Here is an 18,761-nt window from a genome sequence, read left to right as displayed (position 1 = left end):
GACAGGCCACGCCCCCTCACCAGTGAACATCCAGGGACGGGACAGGCCACGCCCCCTCACCAGTGAACATCCAGGGACGGGACAGGCCACGCCCCCCTCACCAGTGAACATCCAGGGACGGGACAGGCCACGCCCCCCTCACCAGTGAACATCCAGGGACGGGACAGGCCACGCCCCCTCACCAGTGAACATCCAGGGACGGGACATTGAGAGAGTGACTCATACAAGGACCTGGTGTTTCATCTGAACCACAAACTGGACTCATAACACAGACTGAACAGGAAGAGCCAGAGTCGGCTCCTCCTCCTGAGGAGACTCAGGTCTTCAGGAGAGACAGGGCCACCCCTGACAGGGCCGCTCCTGACAGGGCCGCTCCTGAAGACCTTCTCTGACTCTGTGGTGCATCAGCTCCTGTAAGTGGGGTCATCACAGAGGGAGAGGAAGAAGCTGGACAAAGCTCCGTCCTGGGCTGTCCTCTGGACACGGTGCAGGAGGTGGGGGACAGAAGGGTCCTGGCTAAACTCACATTTATGCTTGACCTTGAGACTCACCTCCTGCAGGACACTCTGTCCCCTGCAGGACACTCTGTCCCCTGCAGGACACTCTGTCCCCTGCAGGACTCTGTCCACTCTGGAGAGCAGCTTCAGTGACTGATCCAGCCTCGATGTGTGAAGGAGACGTTTCACACTCTACAACAAACACTGTTAGTCCTGAACACTCACAATACTGACCTAACCATGTGCAACGCCATCATATGTGCAATTACTGTCGTGATCACACATGCAATGGTATTTATGTATTTATTTATTTATTTATTTATTTATTTATTTATTTATTTATGTATTTATGTATTTATGTATTTATGTATTTATTTATGTGGAGCTAATGTGAAGCTAATGTGAAGCTAATGTGGAGCTAACGTGGAGCTAATGTGACGCTAATGTGGAGCTAATGTGGAGCTAACGTGGAGCTAATGTGGAGCTAATGTGAAGCTAACGTGGAGCTAATGTGACGCTAATGTGGAGCTAACGTGGAGCTAACGTGGAGCTAATGTGGAGCTAATGTGAAGCTAACGTGAAGCTAACGTGGAGCTAATGTGGAGCTAATGTGGAGCTAATGTGAAGCTAATGTGAAGCTAATGTGGAGCTAATGTGGAGCTAAGGTGAAGCTAATGTGAAGCTAATGTGGAGCTAACGTGGAGCTAATGTGACGCTAATGTGGAGCTAATGTGGCGCTAACGTGGAGCTAATGTGAAGCTAATGTGGAGCTAATGTGGAGCTAACGTGGAGCTAATGTGAAGCTAATGTGGAGCTAATGTGGAGCTAACGTGGAGCTAATGTGAAGCTAATGTGAAGCTAATGTGGAGCTAACGTGGAGCTAATGTGAAGCTAATGTGGAGCTAATGTGGAGCTAACGTGGAGCTAATGTGAAGCTAATGTGGAGCTAATGTGGAGCTAACGTGGAGCTAATGTGAAGCTAATGTGGAGCTAATATGGAGCTAATGTGAAGCTAATGTGGAGCTAATGTGGAGCTAATATGGAGCTAATGTGAAGCTAATGTGGAGCTAATGTGGAGCTAACAGCAAGAAATCAAACTTCTGTGATGATGGAGGACTCTGAGGAAAACATCCAAACCAGAGAAAACCTGGACAGATGTGTCCACTCTAATGTGACCGTGACACAGTGTCCACTCTAATGTGACCGTGACACAGTGTCCACTCTAATGTGACCGTGACACAGTGTCCACTCTAATGTGACCGTGACACAGTGTCCACTCTAATGTGACACAGTGTCCACTCTAATGTGACGTGACACTGTGTCCACTCTAATGTGACCGTGAGACTGTGTCCACTCTAATGTGACACTGTGTCCACTCTAATGTGACTGTGACACTGTGTCCACACTAATGTGACCGTGAGACTGTGTCCACACTAATGTGACCGTGACACTGTGTCCACACTAATGTGACCGTGACACTGTGTCCACACTAATGTGACCGTGACACTGTGTCCACTCTAATGTGACCGTGAGACTGCGTCCGCACTAATGTGACCGTGACACAGTGTCCACTCTAATGTGACCGTGAGACTGTGTCCACTCTAATGTGACCGTGAGACTGTGTCCACTCTAATGTGACCGTGACACTGTGTCCACACTAATGTGACCGTGACACTGTGTCCACTCTAATGTGACCGTGACACTGCGTCCGCACTAATGTGACCGTGACACAGTGTCCACTCTAATGTGACCGTGAGACTGTGTCCACTCTAATGTGACCGTGAGACTGTGTCCACACTAATGTGACCGTGACACTGTGTCCACTCTAATCTGACCGTGACACTGCGTCCGCACTAATGTGACCGTGACACAGTGTCCACTCTAATGTGACCGTGAGACTGTGTCCACTCTAATGTGACCGTGAGACTGTGTCCACTCTAATGTGACCGTGAGACTGTGTCCACACTAATGTGACCGTGACACTGTGTCCACTCTAATCTGACCGTGACACTGCGTCCGCACTAATGTGACCGTGACACAGTGTCCACTCTAATGTGACCGTGAGACAGTGTCCACTCTAATGTGACCGTGAGACTGTGTCCACTCTAATGTGACCGTGAGACTGTGTCCACTCTAATGTGACCTTGAGACTGTGTCCACTCTAATGTGACCGTGAGACTGTGTCCACACTAATGTGACCGTGAGACTGTGTCCACACTAATGTGACCGTGACACTGTGTCCACACTAATGTGACCGTGACACTGTGTCCACACTAATGTGACCGTGACACTGTGTCCACACTAATGTGACCGTCAAATTGTGTCCACTCTAATGTGACCGTGACACTGCGTCCGCACTAATGTGACCGTGAGACTGTGTCCACTCTAATGTGACCGTGAGACTGTGTCCACTCTAATGTGACCGTGACACTGCGTCCGCACTAATGTGACCGTGACACAGTGTCCACTCTAATGTGACCGTGAGACTGTGTCCACTCTAATGTGACCGTGAGACTGTGTCCACTCTAATGTGACCGTGACACTGCGTCCGCACTAATGTGACCGTGAGACTGTGTCCACTCTAATGTGACCGTGAGACTGTGTCCACTCTAATGTGACCGTGAGACTGTGTCCACTCTAATGTGACCGTGACACTGCGTCCGCACTAATGTGACCGTGAGACTGTGTCCACTCTAATGTGACCGTGACACTGCGTCCGCACTAATGTGACCGTGACACAGTGTCCACTCTAATGTGACCGTGAGACTGTGTCCACTCTAATGTGACCGTGAGACTGTGTCCACTCTAATGTGACCGTGACACTGCGTCCGCACTAATGTGACCGTGAGACTGTGTCCACTCTAATGTGACCGTGAGACTGTGTCCACTCTAATGTGACCGTGAGACTGTGTCCACTCTAATGTGACCGTGACACTGCGTCCGCACTAATGTGACCGTGAGACTGTGTCCACTCTAATGTGACCGTGAGACTGTGTCCACTCTAATCTGACCGTGAGACTGCGTCCGCACTAATGTGACCGTGACACAGTGTCCACTCTAATGTGACCGTGAGACTGTGTCCACTCTAATGTGACCGTGAGACTGTGTCCACTCTAATGTGACCTTGAGACTGTGTCCACTCTAATGTGACCTTGAGACTGTGTCCACTCTAATGTGACCTTGAGACTGTGTCCACTCTAATGTGACCTTGAGACTGTGTCCACTCTAATGTGACCTTGAGACTGTGTCCACTCTAATGTGACCTTGAGACTGTGTCCACTCTAGTGTGACTGTGACACAAACACGATGACCTCATGTGAGTCACGAAATGAAGAGTTTGTCTCTAAAATAAGTCTGTGATATGAAATCATATTACATGTCCATATTCCTGCTGCTAATGCTAATGCTAATCCGCAGAGAACTAATACTATTTGTTTCTTATATTTTTTCTTGTTTCATTCTCTACGTTGTGTTTGGCTCCTGATCTCGACGGTTGAATTTCAGGATCTTATTGAATTTTCTTTTTTAAATTTAAAGCATTTAAAATCTGATTATGGTCTGAATTATAGTGACAATAGTGACGTTTCAGAAGGAGCTGGTCCGACTAACTTCAGCTGCATGTGCGTTTTCTGGTGGAGCCCCTCAGATTGAAAATTACATGATGCAAACGCTTCCTGTAGATTTCAGCATCATAAATGATATGAATAAGATGAGAACAAACGAGTCGGAGTCAGAGAAAGTAAGGCACTGACAGATTTTAAATCAAACATTTGGACAGAAGCAGCTCACAACATGTTTGTGACAGAATCTCGACACGAACCGCGGCTTTCGCACGGACGACACTCATGGACACACTTTTCAAAATAAAGCGACAAACACAACACATTTCAGAATAAAACACCTGACGGCTCGTAAGGCAACAGAACACACAAGTCAAAACCCACGAGTCAAAACTCATGAGTTGAAACCCAAAGACCAACGAGTCCCAAACCCACGAGTCTGAAACCCACGAGTTCCAAACCCACGAGTCCCAAACCCATGAGTCCCAAACCCACGAGTCCCAAACCCACAAGTCCCTAACTCACGAGTCAAAACCCACGAGTCAAAACTCATGAGTTGAAACCCAAAGACCAACGAGTCCCAAACCCACGAGTCTGAAACCCACGAGTTCCAAACCCACGAGTCCCAAACCCATGAGTCCCAAACCCACGAGTCCCAAACCCACAAGTCCCTAACTCACGAGTCAAAACCCACGAGTCAAAACCCACGAGTCAAAACCCACGAGTCCAAAACCCACGAGTCCCAAACCCACGAGTCCCTAACCCACGAGTCAAAACCCACGAGTCAAAACCCAAAGACCCACGAGTCCAAAACCCACGAATCCTAAACCCACGAGTCCAAAATCCACGAGTCAAAACCCACGAGTCCTAAACCCACGAGTCCAAAATCCACGAGTCAAAACCCAGGAGTCCTAAACCCAGGAGTCAAAACCCACGAGTCCAAAATCCACGAGTCAAAACCCAGGAGTCCTAAACCCAGGAGTCAAAACCACGAGTCCTAAACCCACGAGTCCAAAATCCACGAGTCAAAACCCACGAGTCCTAAACCCACGAGTCCAAAACCCAGGAGTCCCAAACCCAGGAGTCAAAACCCAGGAGTCCTAAACCCACGAGTCAAAACCCACGAGTCAAAACCCACGAGTCAAAACCCACGAGTCAAAACCGAAAGACCCACGAGTCCAAAACCCACGAGTCCAAAACCCACGAGTCCCAAACCCAGGAGTCAAAACCCACGAGTCCCTAACCCACGAGTCAAAACCCACGAGTAAAAACCCACGAGTCAAAACCCACGAGTCAAAACCGAAAGACCCACGAGTCCAAAACCCACGAGTCCAAAACCCACGAGTCCCAAACCCACGAGTCCCAAACCCATGAGTCCCAAACCCACAAGTCCCAAACCCACGAGTACCTAACTCACGAGTCAAAACCCACGAGTCAAAACCCACGAGTCAAAACCCAAAGACCCACGAGTCCAAAACCCACGAGTCAAAACCCACGAGTCAGAACCCACGAGTCCCAAACCCACAAAATCCAAACCCACGAGTCAAAACCCATGAGTCCAAAACCCACGAGTCCAAAACCCACGAGTCCCAAACCCACGAGTCCCAAACCCACGAGTCCCAAACCCACGAGTCCCTAACTCACGAGTCAAAACCAACGAGTCAAAACCCACGAGTCAAAACCCACGAGTCCAAAACCCACGAGTCCAAAACCCACGAGTCCCAAACCCACGAGTCCCAAACCCACGAGTCCCAAAGCCACGAGTCCCAAACCCATGAATCCCAAACCCACGAGTCCCAAACCCACGAGTCCCTAACTCACGAGTCAAAACCCACGAGTCAAAACCCATGAGTCAAAACCCACGAGTCCAAAACCCACGAGTCCAAAACCCACGAGTCCCAAACCCACGAGTCCCAAACCCACGAGTCCCTAACTCACGTGTCAAAACCCACGAGTCAAAACCCACGAGTCCAAACCCACGAGTCAAAACCCACAAGTCCTAAACCCACAAGTCCCATACCCACGAGTCAAAACCCACGAGTCAATACTAACGAGTCGAAACCCAAAGACCCACGAGTCCCAAACCCACGAGTCCCTAACCCACGAGTCAAAACCCACGAGTCCCAAACCCACGAGTAAAAACCCACGAGTCCTAAACCCACGAGTCCAAAACCCAGGAGTCCAAAACCCAGGAGTCCCAAACCCAGGAGTCAAAACCCACGAGTCCTAAACCCACGAGTCCTAAACCCACGAGTAAAAACCCATAAGTCAAAACCCACGAGTCCTAAACCCACGAGTCCAAAACCCATGAGTCCTAAACCCAGGAGTCCAAAACCCACCAGTCCCAAACCTACGAGTCCCAAACCCACGAGTCAAAACCCAATAGTCAAAACCCACGAGTCATAAACCCACGAGTCCAAAACCCACGAGTCAAAACCCACGAGTCATAAACCCACGAGTCCAAAACCCACGAGTCAAAACCCACGAGTCCTAAACCCACGAGTCCAAAACCCAGGAGTCCCAAACCCAGGAGTCAAAACCCACGAGTCCTAAACCCACGAGTCCAAAATCCATGAGTCAAAACCCAGGAGTCAAAACCCACGAGTCCTAAACCCACGAGTCCAAAACCCACAAGTCCTAAACCCACGAGTCCAAAACCCAGGAGTCCTAAACCCAGGAGTCAAAACCCATGAGTCCTAAACCCACGAGTCAAAACCCACGAGTCAAAACCCACGAGTCAAAACCCAAAGACCCACGAGTCCAAAACCCACGAGTCCAAAACCCACGAGTCCCAAACCCACGAGTCCAAAACCCACGAGTCCCAAACCCACGAGTCCCAAAGCCACGAGTCCCAAACCCATGAATCCCAAACCCACGAGTCCCAAACCCACGAGTCCCTAACTCACGAGTCAAAACCCACGAGTCAAAACCCATGAGTCAAAACCCACGAGTCCAAAACCCACGAGTCCAAAACCCACGAGTCCCAAACCCACGAGTCCCAAACCCACGAGTCCCTAACTCACGTGTCAAAACCCACGAGTCAAAACCCACGAGTCCAAACCCACGAGTCAAAACCCACAAGTCCTAAACCCACAAGTCCCATACCCACGAGTCAAAACCCACGAGTCAATACTAACGAGTCGAAACCCAAAGACCCACGAGTCCCAAACCCACGAGTCCCTAACCCACGAGTCAAAACCCACGAGTCCCAAACCCACGAGTAAAAACCCACGAGTCCTAAACCCACAAGTCCAAAACCCAGGAGTCCAAAACCCAGGAGTCCCAAACCCAGGAGTCAAAACCCACGAGTCCTAAACCCACGAGTCCTAAACCCACGAGTAAAAACCCATAAGTCAAAACCCACGAGTCCTAAACCCACGAGTCCAAAACCCATGAGTCCTAAACCCAGGAGTCCAAAACCCACCAGTCCCAAACCTACGAGTCCCAAACCCACGAGTCAAAACCCAATAGTCAAAACCCACGAGTCATAAACCCACGAGTCCAAAACCCACGAGTCAAAACCCACGAGTCATAAACCCACGAGTCCAAAACCCACGAGTCAAAACCCACGAGTCCTAAACCCACGAGTCCAAAACCCAGGAGTCCCAAACCCAGGAGTCAAAACCCACGAGTCCTAAACCCACGAGTCCAAAATCCATGAGTCAAAACCCAGGAGTCAAAACCCACGAGTCCTAAACCCACGAGTCCAAAACCCACAAGTCCTAAACCCACGAGTCCAAAACCCAGGAGTCCTAAACCCAGGAGTCAAAACCCATGAGTCCTAAACCCACGAGTCAAAACCCATAAGTCAAAACCCACGAGTCCAAAAGCCACGAATCCTAAACCCACGAGTCCAAAACCCAGGAGTCCAAAACCCAGGAGTCCCAAACCCAGGAGTCAAAACCCACGAGTCCCAAACACACGAGTCCCAAACACACGAGTAAAAACCCATGAGTCAAAACCCACGAGTCCTAAACCCACGAGTCCAAAACCCACGAGTCAAAACCCACGAGTCCTAAACCCACGAGTCCTAAACCCACGAGTAAAAACCCATAAGTCAAAACCCACGAGTCCAAAACCCACGAGTCCAAAACCCACGAGTCCCAAACCCACGAGTCCCAAACCCACGAGTCAAAACCCATGAGTCAAAACCCACGAGTCCTAAACCCACGAATCCAAAACCCACGAGTAAAAAACCCATGAGTCATAAACCCACGAGTCCAAAACCCACGAGTCAAAACCCACGAGTCCAAAACCCAGGAGTCCCAAACCCAGGAGTCAAAACCCAGGAGTCCTAAACCCACGAGTCCAAAATCCATGAGTGAAAACCCAGGAGTCAAAACCCAGGAGTCCTAAACCCACGAGTCCAAAACCCACAAGTCCTAAACCCACGAGTCCAAAACCCAGAGTCCTAAACCCAGGAGTCAAAACCCAGGAGTCCTAAACCCACGAGTCAAAACCCATAAGTCAAAACCCACGAGTCCTAAACCCACGAGTCCAAAACCCACGAATCCTAAACCCACGAGTCCAAAACCCAGGAGTCCAAAACCCAGGAGTCCCAAACCCAGGAGTCAAAACCCACGAGTCCCAAACACACGAGTCCCAAACACACGAGTAAAAACCCATGAGTCAAAACCCACGAGTCCTAGACCCACGAGTCCAAAACCCACGAGTCAAAACCCACGAGTCCTAAACCCACGAGTCCCATACCCACGAGTCAAAACCCACGAGTCAATACTAACGAGTCGAAACCCAAAGACCCACGAGTCCCAAACCCACGAGTCCCTAACCCACGAGTCAAAACCCACGAGTCCCAAACCCACGAGTAAAAACCCACGAGTCCTAAACCCACGAGTCTAAAACCCAGGAGTCCAAAACCCACGAGTCCCAAACCCAGGAGTCAAAACCCACGAGTCCCAAACCTACGAGTCCCAAACCCACGAGTCCAAAACCCACGAGTCAAAACCCACGAGTCATAAACCCACGAGTCCAAAACCCACGAGTCAAAACCCACGAGTCCTAAACCCACGAGTCCAAAACCCAGGAGTCCCAAACCCAGGAGTCAAAACCCAGGAGTCCTAAACCCACGAGTCCAAAATCCATGAGTCAAAACCCAGGAGTCAAAACCCACGAGTCCTAAACCCACGAGTCCAAAACCCACAAGTCCTAAACCCACGAGTCCAAAACCCAGGAGTCCTAAACCCAGGAGTCAAAACCCACGAGTCCTAAACCCACGAGTCAAAACCCATAAGTCAAAACCCACGAGTCCTAAACCCACGAGTCCAAAACCCACGAATCCTAAACCCACGAGTCCAAAACCCAGGAGTCCAAAACCCAGGAGTCAAAACCCACGAGTCCTAAACCCACGAGTCCAAAACCCACGAGTCAAAACCCACGAGTCCTAAACCCACGAGTCCTAAACCCACGAGTAAAAACCCATAAGTCAAAACCCACGAGTCCAAAACCCAGGAGTCCTAAACCCAGGAGTCCAAAATCCAGGAGTCCAAAACCCAGGAGTCCCAAACCCAGGAGTCAAAACCCACGAGTCCCAAACCCACGAGTCCCAAACCCACGAGTCAAAACCCATGAGTCAAAACCCACGAGTCCTAAACCCACGAGTCCAAAACCCACGAGTCAAAACCCACGAGTCATAAACCCACGAGTCCAAAACCCACGAGTCAAAACCCACGAGTCCTAAACCCACGAGTCCAAAAACCAGGAGTCCCAAACCCAGGAGTAAAAACCCACGAGTCCTAAACCCACGAGTCCAAAATCCACGAGTAAAAACCCACGAGTCCAAAACCCACGAGTCCCAAACCCACGAGTCAAAACCCACAAGTCCTAAGCCCACGAGTCCCATACCCACGAGTCCCATACCCACGAGTCAAAACCCACGAGTCAAAACTCACGAGTCGAAACCCAAAGACCCACGAGTCCCAAACCCACGAGTCCCAAACCCACGAGTCCCTAACCCACGAGTCAAAACCCACGAGTTCCAAACCCACGAGTCAAAACCCACGAGTCCTAAACCCACGAGTCCAAAACCCACGAGTCCAATACCCAGGAGTCCCAAACCCAGGAGTCAAAACCCACGAGTCCTAAACCCACGAGTCCTAAACCCAGGAGTCAAAACCCATAAGTCAAAACCCACGAGTCCTAAACCCACAAGTCCAAAACCCACGAGTCCTAAACCCACGAGTCCAAAACCCAGGAGTCCAAAACCAAGGAGTCCCAAACCCAGGAGTCAAAACCCACAAGTCACAAACCCACGAGTCCCAAACCCACGAGTCAAAACCCACGAGTCCTAAACCCACGAGTCCAAAACCCACGAGTCAAAACCCACGAGTCAAAACCCACGAGTCCTAAACCCACGAGTCCAAAACCCAGGAGTCCCAAACCCAGGAGTCAAAACCCACGAGTCCTAAACCCACGAGTCCAAAATCCACGAGCAAAAACCCACGAGTCCTAAACCCACGAGTCCAAAACCCACGAGTCCTAAACCCACGATTCCAAAAACCAGGAGTCAAAACCCACGAGTCCAAAATCCACGAGTCAAAACCCAGGAGTCCTAAACCAAGGAGTCAAAACCACGAGTCCTAAACCCATGAGTCCAAAACCCAGGAGTCCCAAACCCAGGAGTCAAAACCCACGAGTCCTAAACCCACTAGTCCAAAATCCACGAGTCAAAACCCAGGAGTCCTAAACCCATGAGTCCAAAACCCAGGAGTCCCAAAGCCAGGAGTCAAAACCCACGAGTCCTAAACCCACGAGTCCAAAATCCACGAGTCAAAACCCACGAGTCGAAACCCAAAGACCCACGAGTCCCAAACCCACGAGTCCCAAACCCACGAGTCCCTAACCCACGAGTCAAAACCCACGAGTCCAAACCCACGAGTAAAAACCCACGAGTCCTAAACCCACGAGTCCAAAACCCACGAGTCCTAAACCCACGAGTCCAATACCCAGGAGTCCCAAACCCAGGAGTCAAAACCCACGAGTCCTAAACCCACGAGTCCTAAACCCACGAGTCAAAACCCACAAGTCCAAAACCCACGAGTCCTAAACCCACGAGTCCAAAACCCAGGAGTTCAAAACCCAGGAGTCCCAAACCCAGGAGTCAAAACTAACAAGTCACAAACCCACGAGTCCCAAACCCACGAGTCAAAACCCATGAGTCAAAACCCACGAGTCCTAAACCCACGAGTCCAAAACCCACGAGTCAAAACCCACGAGTCAAAACCCACGAGTCCTAAACCCACGAGTCCAAAACCCAGGAGTCCCAAACCCAGGAGTCAAAACCCACGAGTCCTAAACCCACGAGTCCAAAACCCACGAGTCCAAAACCCACGAGTCCTAAACCCACGAGTCCAAAATCCACGAGTCAAAACCCAGGAGTCCTAAACCCAGGAGTCAAAACCCACGAGTCCAAAATCCACGAGTCAAAACCCAGGAGTCCTAAACCCAGGAGTCAAAACCACGAGTCCTAAACCCACTAGTCCAAAATCCACGAGTCAAAACCCAGGAGTCCTAAACCCATGAGTCCAAAACCCAGGAGTCTCAAAGCCAGGAGTCAAAACCCACGAATCCTAAACCCACGAGTCCAAAATCCACGAGTCAAAACCCACGAGTCCTAAACCCACGAGTCCAAAACCCAGGAGTCCCAAACCCAGGAGTCAAAACCCAGGAGTCCTAAACCCACAACTCAAAATCCACGAGTCCCAAACCAGGAGTCCAAAACCCAGGAGTCAAAACCCAGGAGTCAAAACCCAGGAGTCAAAACCCACGAGTCCAAAATCCACGAGTCAAAACCCAGGAGTCCTAAACCCATGAGTCCAAAACCCAGGAGTCCCAAAGCCAGGAGTCAAAACCCACGAATCCTAAACCCACGAGTCCAAAATCCACGAGTCAAAACCCACGAGTCCTAAACCCACGAGTCCAAAACCCAGGAGTCCCAAACCCAGGAGTCCAAAACCCACGAGTCCTAAACCCACTAGTCCAAAATCCACGAGTCCCAAACCCACGAGTCCTAAACCCTTGAGTCCAAAACCCAGGAGTCCCAAACCCAGGAGTCAAAACCCAGGAGTCCTAAACCCACAACTCCAAATCCACGAGTCCCAAACCAGGAGTCCAAAACCCAGGAGTCAAAACCCAGGAGTCAAAACCCAGGAGTCAAAACCACGAGTCCTAAACCCACTAGTCCAAAATCCACGAGTCAAAACCCAGGAGTCCTAAACCAATGAGTCCAAAACCCAGGAGTCCCAAAGCCAGGAGTCAAAACCCACGAATCCTAAACCCACGAGTCCAAAATCCACGAGTCAAAACCCACGAGTCCTAAACCCACGAGTCCAAAACCCAGGAGTCCCAAACCCAGGAGTCCAAAACCCACGAGTCCTAAACCCACTAGTCCAAAATCCACGAGTCAAAACCCACGAGTCCTAAACCCTTGAGTCCAAAACCAGGAGTCCAAAACCCAGGAGTCAAAACCCAGGAGTCAAAACCCAGGAGTCCTAAACCCACAACTCAAAATCCATGAGTCCCAAACCAGGAGTCCAAAACCCAGGAGTCAAAACCCAGGAGTCAAAACCACAGGTACAGAGGAGGAGACACTGCAAAAACACCTTTGGAGCAGATTATTGAACATTTTGAGCTCTTTAACCTTCATTTATGGCTTAGACTTTGTCCCTCGTCACAAACAGCTGCAGTTGTGTTTATTTTCATTCATTTTCATTTTGAATAATTTATACACTATTAAAAATGAATAAATAATAATAATATTTTTTTGGACGAGAGGTGAACATTTCTACCTTTGAAACCAACAATGAAACAAAAACCACATCTGCAACAGAAACAAAACAGATGTTCTAGACTTGAAACCACGGCCATTTTGAGAACCTAAAACCGGACGTGCACAGAAACAGTTTTGCCTCATTTCTTTGACTTGGCTAAAGCTTGTGCATGTGAGGGGCGTGGCTAAAGAACCTCTCTTTATGTCATGCTAATGCTAATGCTAACGTCAGACGCTTTATGACCTGGAAATATCAGATTGTGGCTCTTGACAAAGCGAGTGCCATAAACAGGAAACAGCTGTTGCTAACGTGCTTTGCTAGCTTTGTGTTGCTAACGCGCTTTGCTAGCTTTGTGTTGCTAACGTGCTTTGCTAGCTTTGTGTTGCTAACATGCTTTGCTAGCTTTGTGTTGCTAACGTGCTTTGCTAGCTTTGTGTTGCTAACATGCTTTGCTAGCTTTGTGTTGCTAACGCGCGTTGCTAGCTTTGTGTTGCTAACGCGCGTTGCTAGCTTTGTGTTGCTAAGGCGCCACACAGTCGTTAGCATCAGTGGAAACGCGGCGCTTTAGCTCGAGATCAAGTCAGAGTTTGGAGACAAATGATTCTTTTGTGTTTCTTTTTGCCTCTTGTTTTGGCCTGAGTCTGTGTTCTCTCTCGTCCAATCATCTGGCTGTGCTGTGGAGGCTCCTCCCCCTGAGCCAGAACCTCTCAGGACCAGAGACTCAGACTGAGACACTTTAGGACTGAAGCAAACAGAACCAGAGGAAACGTGGCTATATTGACTTGAAGGTCCAGTCTCCTTCTGGACCTCTGGACTTTCCTCCTCCTCCCCGGACTTTCCTCCTCCTCTCTGGACTCTCTGGACTTTCCTCCTCTCTGGACTTTCCTCCTCCTCACTGGACTTTCCTCTTCCTCTCTGGACTTTCCTCCTCCTCTCTGGTCTTTCCTCCTCCTCTCTGGACTTTCCTCCTCCTCTCTGGACTTTCCTCCTCCTCACTGGACTTTCCTCCTCCTCTCTGGACTTTCCTCCTCCTCCCCGGACTTTCCTCCTCCTCTCTGGACTCTCTGGACTTTCCTCCTCTCTGGACTTTCCTCCTCCTCTCTGGTCTTTCCTCCTCCTCTCTGGTCTTTCCTCCTCCTCACTGGACTTTCCTCCTCCTCTCTGGACTTTCCTCCTCCTCTCTGGACTTTCCTCCTCCTCACTGGACTTTCCTCCTCCTCTCTGGACTTTCCTCCTCCTCTCTGGTCTTTCCTCCTCCTCTCTGGACTTTCCTCCTCCTCTCTGGACTTTCCTCCTCCTCACTGGACTTTCCTCCTCCTCTCTGGTCTTTCCTCCTCCTCTCTGGACTTTCCTCCTCCTCTCTGGACTTTCCTCCTCCTCTCTGGACTTTCCTCCTCCTCTCTGGACTTTCCTCCTCCTCACTGGACTTTCCTCCTCCTCTCTGGACTTTCCTCCTCCTCTCTGGTCTTTCCTCCTCCTCTCTGGACTTTCCTCCTCCTCACTGGACTTTCCTCCTCCTCTCTGGTCTTTCCTCCTCCTCTCTGGACTTTCCTCCTCCTCTCTGGACTCTCTGGACTTTCCTCCTCTCTGGACTTTCCTCCTCCTCACTGGACTTTCCTCCTCCTCTCTGGACTTTCCTCCTCCTCTCTGGTCTTTCCTCCTCCTCTCTGGACTTTCCTCCTCCTCACTGGACTTTCCTCCTCCTCACTGGACTTTCCTCCTCCTCTCTGGACTTTCCTCCTCCTCCCCCCCGGACTTTCCTCCTCCTCTCTGGACTCTCTGGACTTTCCTCCTCTCTGGACTTTCCTCCTCCTCTCTGGACTTTCCTCCTCCTCTCTGGTCTTTCCTCCTCCTCTCTGGACTTTCCTCCTCCTCTCTGGACTTTCCTCCTCCTCTCTGGACTTTCCTCCTCCTCTCTGGACTTTCCTCCTCCTCACTGGACTTTCCTCCTCCTCTCTGGACTTTCCTCCTCCTCTCTGGACTTTCCTCCTCCTCTCTGGACTTTCCTCCTCCTCACTGGACTTTCCTCCTCCTCTCTGGTCATTCCTCCTCCTCTCTGGACTTTCCTCCTCCTCTCTGGACTTTCCTCCTCCTCACTGGACTTTCCTCCTCCTCTCTGGTCTTTCCTCCTCCTCTCTGGACTTTCCTCCTCCTCTCTGGACTTTCCTCCTCCTCACTGGACTTTCCTCCTCCTCTCTGGACTTTCCTCCTCCTCTCTGGTCTTTCCTCCTCCTCTCTGGACTTTCCTCCTCCTCACTGGACTTTCCTCCTCCTCTCTGGACTTTCCTCCTCCTCTCTGGTCTTTCCTCCTCCTCTCTGGACTTTCCTCCTCCTCTCTGGACTTTCCTCCTCCTCTCTGGTCTTTCCTCCTCCTCTCTGGACTTTCCTCCTCCTCACTGGACTTTCCTCCTCCTCTCTGGTCTTTCCTCCTCCTCTCTGGACTTTCCTCCTCCTCTCTGGACTTTCCTCCTCCTCTCTGGACTTTCCTCCTCCTCACTGGACTTTCCTCCTCCTCTCTGGACTTTCCTCCTCCTCTCTGGTCTTTCCTCCTCCTCTCTGGACTTTCCTCCTCCTCTCTGGACTTTCCTCCTCCTCTCTGGTCTTTCCTCCTCCTCTCTGGACTTTCCTCCTCCTCTCTGGACTTTCCTCTCTTGAACTACAGACACAACGCACAACATTCACCAGAGAAACGTCATCGATTTTTTAGAGCATTTTTTTCGTTTGTTCATTTTTTTTTTTTACAACAAAATAGATCTCTTTGGGCGTCGGGCGTTAGTCGTAGTCCTCGTCGTCGTAGTCCTGGTCCTGGTCCAGGTCCAGGTCCTGGCTCTGGTGCCTGTCTTGAGTGGAGTAGGTCCTGGTCTTCATCTGGCAGTTTGAGTCCATCAGAATCGCCTGAAACAAAAGACAAACTTGGTCACACAAAAGAACAGACTGTGTTTGTGTTTACTGTTGGTCACATGCTTGTGTTTACTGTTGGTCACATGCTTGTGTTTACTGTTGGTCACATGCTTGTGTTTACTGTTGGTCACATGCTTGTGTTTACTGTTGGTCACATGTTTGTGTTTACTGTTGGTCACATGTTTGTGTTTACTGTTGGTCACATGCTTGTGTTTACTGTTGGTCACATGCTTGTGTTTACTGTTGGTCACATGTTTGTGTTTACTGCTGGTCACATGTTTGTGTTTACTGATGGTCACATGCTTGTGTTTACTGTTGGTCACATGCTTGTGTTTACTGTTGGTCACATGCTTGTGTTTACTGTTGGTCACATGTTTGTGTTTACTGTTGGTCACATGTTTGTGTTTACTGTTGGTCACATGTTTGTGTTTACTGTTGGTCACATGTTTGTGTTTACTGTTGGTCACATGTTTGTATTTACTGTTGGTCACATGTTTGTGTTTACTGTGGTCACATGCTTGTGTTTACTGTGGACACATGTTTGTGTTTACTGTTGGTCACATGTTTGTGTTTACTGTGGTCACATGCTTGTGTTTACTGTTGGTCACATGTTTGTGTTTACTGTTGGTCACATGTTTGTGTTTACTGTTGGTCACATGTTTGTGTTTACTGATGGCCACATGTTTGTGTTTACTGCTGGTCACATGTTTGTGTTTACTGATGGCCACATGTTTGTGTTTACTGTTGGTTACATGCTTGTGTTTACTGTTGGTCACATGCTTGTGTTTACTGTTGGTCACATGTTTGTGTTTACTGTTGGTCACATGTTTGTGTTTACTGTTGGTCACATGCTTGTGTTTACTGTTGGTCACATGTTTGTGTTTACTGCTGGTCACATGCTACTGTTGGTCACATGTTACAGTTGGTCACATGTTACTGTTGGTCACATGTTTACTGTTGGTCACATGTTGCTGTTGGTCACATGCTTGTGTTTACTGTTGGTCACATGCTTGTGTTTACTGTTGGTCACATGTTTGTGTTTACTGTTGGTCACATGTTTGTGTTTACTGCTGGTCACATGCTACTGCTGGTCACATGTTACTGTTGGTCACATGTTACAGTTGGTCACATGTTGCTGTTGGTCACATGTTTACTGTTGGTCACATGTTGCTGTCGGTCACATGTTTGCGATGTGAAGCACGTTTTACTGCCTCATTAACATGAAAGATAAAGTCTCACAATCTTCTCCTCGCTGCCTGGAGGACTGCGCAGGAACATGCACAGAGGAGCAAACAAGATGTCCACCAGGCCAATGATGGTCATGAGCCACGGGAACCCGATGTTCTCAGCGATGGAACCACCGATCGAGGGGCCTGAAGAGAGAGAAGAACGAGGAACATGTGTGAGAAGAACATGTTTGAGAGGAACATGTTTGAGAGGAACATGTTTGAGAAGAACATGTTTGAGAAGAACATGTTTGAGAAGAACATGTTTGACAGGAACATGTTTGAGAAGAACGTGTTTGAGAAGAACATGTTTGAGAGGAACATGTTTGAGAAGAACATGTTTGAGAAGAACATGTTTGAGAGGAACATGTTTGAGAAGAACTTGTTTGAGAGGAACATGTTTGAGAGGAACGTGTTTGAGAGGAACGTGTTTGAGAAGAACATGTTTGAGAGGAACGTGTTTGAGAGGAACATGTTTGAGAGGAACGTGTTTGAGAAGAACGTGTTTGAGAAGAACGTGTTTGAGAAGAACGTGTTTGAGAAGAAGGTGTTTGAGAAGAACGTGTTTGAGAAGAACGTGTTTGAGAGGAACGTGTTTGAGAGGAACATGTTTTAGAGGAACGTGTTTGAGAGGAACGTGTTTGAGAAGAACATGTTTGAGAGGAACATGTTTGAGAAGAACATGTTTGAGAGGAACGTGTTTGAGAAGAACGTGTTTGAGAAGAACGTGTTTGAGAAGAACGTGTTTGAGAAGAAGGTGTTTGAGAAGAACGTGTTTGAGAAGAACGTGTTTGAGAGGAACGTGTTTGAGAGGAACATGTTTGAGAGGAACATGTTTTAGAGGAACGTGTTTGAGAAGAACGTGTTTGAGAAGAACATGTTTGAGAAGAACATGTTTGAGAGGAACATGTTTGAGAAGAACATGTTTGAGAGGAACATGTTTGAGAAGAACGTGTTTGAGAAGAACATGTTTGAGAAGAACATGTTTGAGAGGAACATGTTTGAGAAGAACATTTTTGAGAAGAACATGTTTTAGAGGAACGTGTTTGAGAAGAACGTGTTTGAGAAGAACGTGTTTGAGAAGAACATGTTTGAGAAGAACGTGTTTGAGAAGAACGTGTTTGAGAAGAACGTGTTTGAGAAGAACTTGTTTGAGAAGAACTTGTTTGAGAAGAACGTGTTTGAGAAGAACGTGTTTGAGAAGAACGTGTTTGAGAAGAACGTGTTTGAGAAGAACGTGTTTGAGAAGAACGTGTTTGAAAAGAACGTGTTTGAGAGGAACATGTTTGAGAGGAACATGTTTGAGAAGAACATGTTTGAGAAGAACTTGTTTGAGAAGAACTTGTTTGAGAAGAACTTGTTTGAGAGGAACGTGTTTGAGAGGAACGTGTTTGAGAGGAACATGTTTGAGAGGAACGTGTTTGAGAGGAACGTGTTTGAGAAGAACATGTTTGAGAAGAACTTGTTTGAGAAGAACGTGTTTGAGAGGAACGTGTTTGAGAAGAACGTGTTTGAGAAGAACGTGTTTGAGAAGAACGTGTTTGAGAAGAACATGTTTGAGAAGAACATGTTTGAGAGGAACATGTTTGAGAAGAACATGTTTGACAGGAACATGTTTGAGAAGAACATGTTTGAGAAGAACATGTTTGAGAGGAACATGTTTGAGAAGAACTTGTTTGAGAGGAACATGTTTGAGAGGAACGTGTTTGAGAGGAACGTGTTTGAGAAGAACATGTTTGAGAGGAACGTGTTTGAGAGGAACGTGTTTGAGAAGAACATGTTTGAGAAGAA

The 18,761-nt window shown here is 48.7% G+C and overlaps 1 protein-coding gene across 1 annotated transcript in view; it reads right to left on the bottom strand.

Moving 5' to 3' along the window:
* Window positions 1–15,487: 15,487 nt before the first annotated feature.
* The window catches only part of slc18a2 (solute carrier family 18 member 2), an 81,565-nt gene continuing 78,291 nt past the window's right edge, over window positions 15,488–18,761 (bottom strand). Inside the window, exons 14-15 of the mRNA XM_072432250.1 lie at window positions 16,984–17,117; window positions 15,488–15,738 (exon numbers count right to left, since the gene is read on the bottom strand). Coding sequence (XP_072288351.1) covers window positions 15,616–15,738; window positions 16,984–17,117 — 257 coding nt within the window. The 3' untranslated portion in view covers window positions 15,488–15,615. The remainder of the gene's footprint in view (window positions 15,739–16,983; window positions 17,118–18,761) is intronic.

The sequence above is a fragment of the Eucyclogobius newberryi genome, unplaced genomic scaffold, assembly GCF_026437365.1.
Source record: "Eucyclogobius newberryi isolate DKJ021-1_F unplaced genomic scaffold, fEucNew1.0.hap1 SCAF_107, whole genome shotgun sequence".
Taxonomy (NCBI): Eukaryota; Metazoa; Chordata; class Actinopteri; order Gobiiformes; family Gobiidae; genus Eucyclogobius; species Eucyclogobius newberryi.
This window is presented reverse-complemented; position numbering and strand designations above follow the sequence as displayed.